The 7,781-nt window shown below is 44.0% G+C and overlaps 1 protein-coding gene across 1 annotated transcript; it reads right to left on the reverse strand.

The window, feature by feature from the left end:
• Window positions 1-1,356: 1,356 nt before the first annotated feature.
• LOC115546641 (protein NLRC3-like) lies at window positions 1,357-3,929 on the reverse strand (the record flags this gene model as incomplete). The annotated part of the gene is made up of 3 exons (XM_030360272.1): window positions 3,833-3,929; window positions 1,874-3,142; window positions 1,357-1,841 (listed from the first exon to the last, which is right to left on the reverse strand). Coding segments are annotated over exons 1-3 (1,851 nt in total), but the record flags the coding sequence as incomplete, so codon positions are not given.
• Between the last annotated feature and the right edge of the window lie 3,852 nt (window positions 3,930-7,781).

Here is a 7,781-nt window from a genome sequence, read left to right on the forward strand (position 1 = left end):
TAGGAGTTAAATATTTGAAAGTTGTAGAATAAATTAATATAATTTATATTGGAGTTAATTTGCTAGAAATGTGCTTACAATTTTTGGTCAGTTAATCATTTACATATTTATGTTACACAATTATTACATATTTACATGTTTACATATTTAACACAGTCAGGATATTCTGTTGAATCTGCCTCTCTGATTCCCTCACGTTTACCTCAGTCTTAATTCTAGTTTCTGATTGGTTAGTTCAGTCACGTGATGGGTCCGAACAAGGAAGTGTTTGAAAATAGATTAACAGCGATATTTTTTTTATCGCGCGATAAAAACGCGATAAAAGTTTCGCAGCCGTTAACGCCGATAACGGCCCACCACTAATTGTAACACATGTGATAGTTCATCTAAAGAGATGTTTTGTTTATTAGGGTTACAACCAGCGGTGGTTGCAAGGGGAGGGGGCTAGCGGGGGCTTGAGCTCCCCTGAAAAAGGCTAAGCCCCCTCCAAGCCCCCCCCTCCCGAAACCCCAATTCATTTTGTTAGGACAAATATAACATTTTATTTAAAATCTGCTTTTAATAATAATGTGGCGAGAAGCTGCAGGAACGACCAGACAGGAGCCCATGTTATAAGAGTCTGCAACTCTCGTGTCCCATTATCCACACCACCCTGAGAGAGACTTTATGTAAACACACCTAACACCTGAAACACACATCCTATCGCCCACAACCATGACTGCCTCGGGGCCGCCAACCCCCGCAATTATAATTATTTGGTGCCGCTACTGGTTACAACTACTAAGTAAATGTTTAAATATCATTTAGCTGGGCGATCTCTACAAAGGATTAAGTACTCTCCTCCTTTGTCTCTTCCCCCTCTCTCCTTTTACCTGCTCACTCGTGACCTCTCTCCCTTCCCCCAGACGACCCGGACGTCTCTGTATCAACGCATCCTAACGGTTAAACCCAAACAGTGTCCATATAACCAAACGTAGTGAACATGATTAAAATGTTCTAAAATAATGGGTTACCTTTTATTAATAATAAACATATAAATATGAATCTATGCGTATCAATAATTACTTATTTATATATATAGCTACATATTTAAATGCAGCTGTATTTAACTATTATTAAAAAATATCATTTTTTCTTTCCTTATCTCTTAATTCAAAATAAATAGAGCTTTTGAGTTTGACTTTTCAACCTTGTTACACAATATAACTTTGTGTATATTGAGATACATGTTATATAAGATATCATTGAAAGATGTTTTCTATGTTATCATAACTTTTATATTCTACTATAAGGTATATTGTGTAGTGTGAATTGTGATACCTACAGAGACGTTTTGGAGGCTTTGAACACTGGCAACAGCCTCAGAAGACCCTCCTCTGAAGCAGAGTATTTCTTCAGGTCAAACACGTCCAGCTCCTCTTCTGATGTCAGTAGGATGAAGGCCAGAGCTGACAGTTGAGCAGGAGAGAGAGATTTTCCGGAGAGTCTTCCTGATGTCAGGTACTGTTGGTTCTCCTTCACTAGAGAACGGTCATTCAGCTCATTCAGACAGTGGAACAGATTGATTATTTTCTCTGTAGAGAGATCTCCACCTATCTTCTCCTTGATGTAGGAGCCCATTTCCTCACTGGTCTTTGAGTTACTTACTGTCTTTCCCAGCAGACATTTTAGGACAATCTGATTGGTCTCCAGAGAGAGGCCCAGGAGGAAGCGGAGGAACAAGTCCAGGTGTCCGTTCTCACTCTTTAAGGCTTTGTCCACAGCACTCTGGTAGAGATTGACGTTTCCTTTGTTTCCAAAAAATATATACCACAGGGATTGTTGTTGTCCTGAGAGCAGATTGACCCCAATGTCTTTATGTCAATGAATGACAGAAAGACATAGAGGGCAGCCAGAAACTCCTGGAAGCTCAGGTGGACAAAGCAGAACACCTTGTCCTGGTACAGCCCACACTCCTCTTTAAAGATCTGGGTGAACACTCCTGAGTACAGTGAGGCTGCTCTGAAATCGATGTCACACTCTGCCAGGTCTGCCTCGTAGAAGATCAGGTGGCCTTTCTCAAGCTGGTTAAAAGCCAGTTTTCCCAGAGAAACAATGATCTTCCTGCTCTGTGAACTCCAATGTGGATCTGTTTCAGCTATCGAACGATACTTACTGTCCCCCAGCATGGCCTGAACCCTCAGGAAGTGGCTGTACATCTGAGTCATGGTCTTGGGCATCTCTTCTCCTAGCTGGGATGTTTTGAAGAAGTCGTCCAGAACTGTAGCAATGATCCAACAGAAGACTGGAATATGACACATGATGGGGAGGCTTCGTGATTTCTTGATGTGGGAGATGATTGTGTTGGCCAGCGTCTCCTCTCTGAATCTCTTCCTGAAGTACTCCTCCTTCTGTGGGTCAGTGAACCCTCTCACCTCTGTCACCATGTCAACACACTCAGCAGGGATCCAATTGGCTGCCGCAGGGCGTCTGGTTATCCAGATGCGAGCGGAGGGAAGCAGGTTGCCCCTGATGAGGTTTGTCAGCAGGACGTCCACCGAGGATGGCTCTTTGACATCAGTCCAGGTCTGGTTGTTCTGGAAGTCCAGAGGAAGTCGACACTCATCCAGACCATCCAAGATGAAGACAACTTGGAACCGGTCGAATATGCAGATTCCTGCTTCTTTGGTCTCATTAAAGAAGTGATGAAGAAGTCCCACCAAGCTAAACTCTTTCCGTTTCAGTAAATTCAGCTCTCTGAAAGTGAAGAAAAACGTGAAGTGTATGTCCTGATTGGCCTTGTCTTCAGCCCAGTCCAGAGTGAACTTGTGTGTTAAGACGGTTTTACCAATGCCGGCCACTCCAGTTGTCATAATTGTCCTTGGTTTTCTCATTGGTTTATCTTGTCCAGGTAACGGGTTAAAGATGTCCTCACATCTGATTGGGGTTTCCTCCATGGCTGGTTTCCTGGAAGCTGTTTCAATCAGTCTGACCTCATGCTCCTGGTTGACCTCTCCACTGCCTCTCTTTGCGATGAAGATCTCTGTGTAGATGTCATTCAGAGCTGTTGGCTGTCCTGCTTTAGCGATTCCCTCATACAAACACCCAAAGTTCTTCTGCGAATAGGATTTTATTTTATGTTGGCACTCGACAGCAGCACATCCTAAATGAGAACAGAAGACATCAGTTAGTGGATGGTGATCAGTGGAAACAGAGGAAACAGGTCAATATTTCCTTGAAATTATAAACTTCATGATATCTACTGGCTTTATTACTTGTGGTCGGAGAAGCTGGTTTTGACAAGGACTTCATGTTACAGATTCAAAATCTTCAAGACTATTTTGTTATTTCCACAGCAATATGATTGGTGTAATGATAGCAATACTGATAGTGAATCAGTGGGAAGTGACTTAATATGCTGATATAACAAGATAGTTCTGCATCTCTTCCACTGAGTTATTCCGCTGTTGGTATGCTGCACAATGTCTAAAGGTGTCATTGCATAGTTTTTTTTATTCATTTTGCGGTGGTCACTAGTAGCAATAAATCCCCTGTGAGTCAGTTTTGGTGAAAAAATGCTCTTGTGCTCCTGTTTCACGCGGTTCTAGGGTGGAGAAGGAGGTTGGTGGGGAGGAACGCCAGGATTTTGGCTCTTACTCATGAATATTCATGACATCCAAATGTCCCGCCTCTGACAGGCTAACAGCACTGTCCGTCATAGAAATACAAACAACAAACTACCAGAGATTCAGAGAGAGGGAGAAGGTGAGAGAGACAGAGAGAGACACAGAGAGATCTTTTGGCCAAGAAAAAAAAGTTGAGGAAGAAATGTTTGGATTGGACATTCATTCACCGTGAGCGCGGCCCGGGCACTCCGGCGACTCCCAGCCGTCACGACTCCCGTCGCGCACCGATACCGCGGGCACCGTGGTGCCGGACCAGTAAAACATATCTGGATCAAACCATTTAACCTGATACCCCCACTACCCTACATATCTGGATCAAACCATTTAACCTGATACCCCCACTTTAACCCCTACATATCTGGATCAAACCATTTAACCTGATAACCCCACTATAACCCTACATATCTGGATTAAACCATTTAACCTGATACTAGGGCTGGCCCAAATGCCATTTTTCAGGCTTTGAATACTCGTTGGTTTTTCGAGCGAGTATTCGAATACTCGTTCCAGAAAATCGCACCATCAAAAACAACATTATTAATCCCTATATACTCCCTGGAACCGATTTTGACAGTATCTGCATATTTTGTTGAAGATTTAATAGCTTTTGAACGGTAATTAGTAGGCCTAAGTAAGTTCCAAATCAGCTGTCCTCTGCCATATCAGCCCTTACGGGAGCTTTTCAATTCATCCTGGAACGTGTATCTTTTCAGGGAATTTGTACAATAAATCCATAACAAATACTGAATATTGATCGTCTTATGTGTCCATATTATATCCATTATATTGACCGGGTATTCCCTAGACGCTCACGCTCTGCAGCAAGCTAGTCACAGTTGATTGGCGCGGCGCTGTACAGCGAACGTAAACAAACAGCTAAGCTACGGTTAGCATTTCGCTAAGCATTACTTTTCCTCCCGAGATCCCGCTAATGTTGTGTTATAAAGTTAAGGGAAACAAGATATCTATTCTTCCTCCACCTCTCTCGCTTCTCTGCTTGGTGTCGCTTATAGTTTGGCTCCCTCGCTCTGGTAACGCTACGTAGAAAAAAACGAATCTCCGAATACTGATTTAAGTTTCGAATACTAATTTTCCGTACGAGTATTCGAATATTCAAATAATTCGGGCCAGCCCTAGTAACTACAGTGCAGGCCCATTGGTAGGGACGGGAATCGAGAACCGGTTCTTGTTCAGAACCGGTTCCGAGTCAACCGATTCCTTGGAATCGTTAGCAAGCCTGCTTAACGATTCCGCTTATCGGTTCCGGTCGCGGCAAATGCGTCGTGACGTCACACACACGCTGCTATGATTTGGTTCAGAACGCAGCAAACATGTCGCCGCCGAGGGAGAATCGCATTGTGCGTTCAAACCAAACGCGACGGGGCGACAAGATCCCATACAAAGTGAACGTAGAGAGGCGTATAAGGGCGAGTTTGTCGTGGGAGAAAACCGGCGACAAGTTTTTGTCGTGATGACAGCCAATCAGCGTTCAACAGTGTGATAACTGAGTGACATGTGTAACGTAACAGCCAATCAGCGTTCAGCCGTCAAACTCAGTGCAGTGCAGTCCGGGTGAACCGCGGAATGGAGGAGAAAGTGATTGTTGCAGTTGGCGACTCCCAGATCTCTATATATAATAGTATATAAGATATTATATACTATATTATAATTGTATATATAATATCACGGCCAACAGCTCTGTCGCCTCCGGATGGCCGTAGCGTGGGGAGCTCTCATAGGGATTGGGCTTCTCGGGGTTTGTTTACCGGCATTGCTATGGTTTCCGGTCTTGTGTGTTCCAACGGTTTATTAGGTAGGCCCATCTAATAAATCTCTGTCTAATCAATGCTTCATTTTGTTTATGTCAGTTTCATTTTGTTACAAGTTGAATGCAAATGAGCACTGTTAGAATTCCAAAAGGCACAAGCTCTTACTTGGCTGTTTTCAGTCTGTGTTTTTAGTTGTATGGCACATAATGATGGCATTTGGCTTAAAAAGCGATATATTTTTTCGTCTAGACCAATTGATTTGAAAATGTACAATTTCCTAATACTAGAAGCACTTCTGATCAGATATTAAAGAGATGTAATGCAAACAAACACATTTATACTTATTTTCTCACCCAATGAGAATCGATAAGAGAATCGATAAGGAATCGGATCGATAAGCAGAATCGGAATCGGAATCGGAATCGTGAAATTCTTATCAATTCCCATCCCTACCCATTGGGGACCGGAGCTCGGAGGGACCCGTGTTCTAGGCCCCACGGTGAGTGGTCTCATGGCCCAGTCAGGGCAGCTGCACCTGTTGACAGGGCCTGGTGCTGGAGCACTGATCGGCTAAAGTACCTTAGCTAAAAAGTACTTTTTCAGCATTTGCATATGAGGTACCTAACCTGCATTCCCATCATATGCTGCTTCTTTCCAGCTTCCACCAGTTAATTTATTAGTTGAAAAGGCGAATTGAACAGTTTGGGATTCTGGGATATTCTTTATGTTGACTGCCAGTAATCCATTGCTACGACTTCACTGAAGTTGGTCCACAGTTGTCATCCCTTTCCCGAGATTATTTTCTTTTATGCGAGGGAAAGAAGTGACTATCGTGGTGAAAATTAGCGCTCCATCATTAATGGCCATCAATCAGTCAGTTAGCCCGTTACTGTTTGGGGGAATCCATGTGCAGAGGGGGAATAAATCATTTTGTGCTCGTCGATCACCATTTTGTGCTTTCTGGAAGGGGTCTGGAAGGGGTAATACTAAATATAGATTTAGTATTGCCACTTTAAAAATGGGTGTGAGGGGTTAAGTAGAGGGTTACCAAACTATAAAAGGTATCCTGTCAAACTAGCAATAACACCATTGAGCCAAGGAATACAGCAGCACTTAGTAAAACCCCTGCCTCTCAAAAAAGGTAAGTCGTATTCCACACAAATGCAATCCCGAGTGGATGATAATGAATCACTGGATCCCAGTGGATTAAAGGACAAAGAAGCTCCCCTCTTGTCAAAACAAAGCTGGCAGAGACCGTTTCTTTAAAAAGTAGATTAATGGTAACAACTCACCCACACCAGGAAGAGAAGACATCAGACCCAGGGTGGAGCATAAGTGTTTGTCCCACTTCTTCATACTATCAATCATCACGTGACTTGTGTTGGGAAAAATAACCTGCTGAGTACATCACATGTACATTATAAATATAGCTAACTCCTACCCTAGCTTAATGAGCACATCACATGGCAGTCACCTTACAATATAGTCAACTTTTAACACATAACACATACATGAGAATATAGTCAGGTCAAGGCCGGAGCCGAAGGCCCCATTTCCCAGGCTGGCAGATGGTGGACACTCAGACAATGCACCAGTCATCCTCAAGAACGGGAGAGCCACATTAATTTATCACACAGGAGACACTTTGAAGCTCTCCCCCGTTACCTGCCCATACCAAGGGCCTGAGAGCCACATTAAATTATCACACACGAGACAGTTCGGGGGGCACTCCCCGGTTTAATTTACCACACAGGAGACATTTTGAGAGCTCTTCCCTGTTAGGAGGAACCAAGAGATACCCCAGACCACACCAGGGCCTGAGAAGCCACATTTCGGGGGGCACTCCCCGGTTTAATTTATCACACCGAAGACACGAGGAGCTCTCCCCCGTTAGGAGGCATACACAGCAGGGCCTGGGAGCCAAGGCCAAGCAAAAACACACAGAACCACACACACCTCAAACGCACACACCTCATCAGGAGGAAGATACAGTATAAGACTGTATCACACAGAGACTCTTCACCTTCTTCTGAAGCAGACCTTCCACGGAGGCGAAGCTCCGGACGAACCATCAGCGCTGATTAGGGACTTAGACATATTCGATTTCTCACGCTTATGACTCTGTATAACCGTTGCCACTTTACTTAATAAATCCAAGGTCCTCGTGCCGACAGACTTTATTACCTCTCCGTCTCATTTTATCTGGTCCAGTAACTAGACAGACCGTTTTTCCCTTCAATTTGGTGACCCACGACGTGATTTTTTCTGAATTGGACCGCAACTGGGAAACGAGAGACGGAGAGCGGCACGGCCTCGGGACCCCGGAGCACCGGACCGATTCCTGCAG

Source organism: Gadus morhua, chromosome 7 (genome assembly GCF_902167405.1).
Source record: "Gadus morhua chromosome 7, gadMor3.0, whole genome shotgun sequence".
NCBI classification, from domain to species: Eukaryota; Metazoa; Chordata; class Actinopteri; order Gadiformes; family Gadidae; genus Gadus; species Gadus morhua.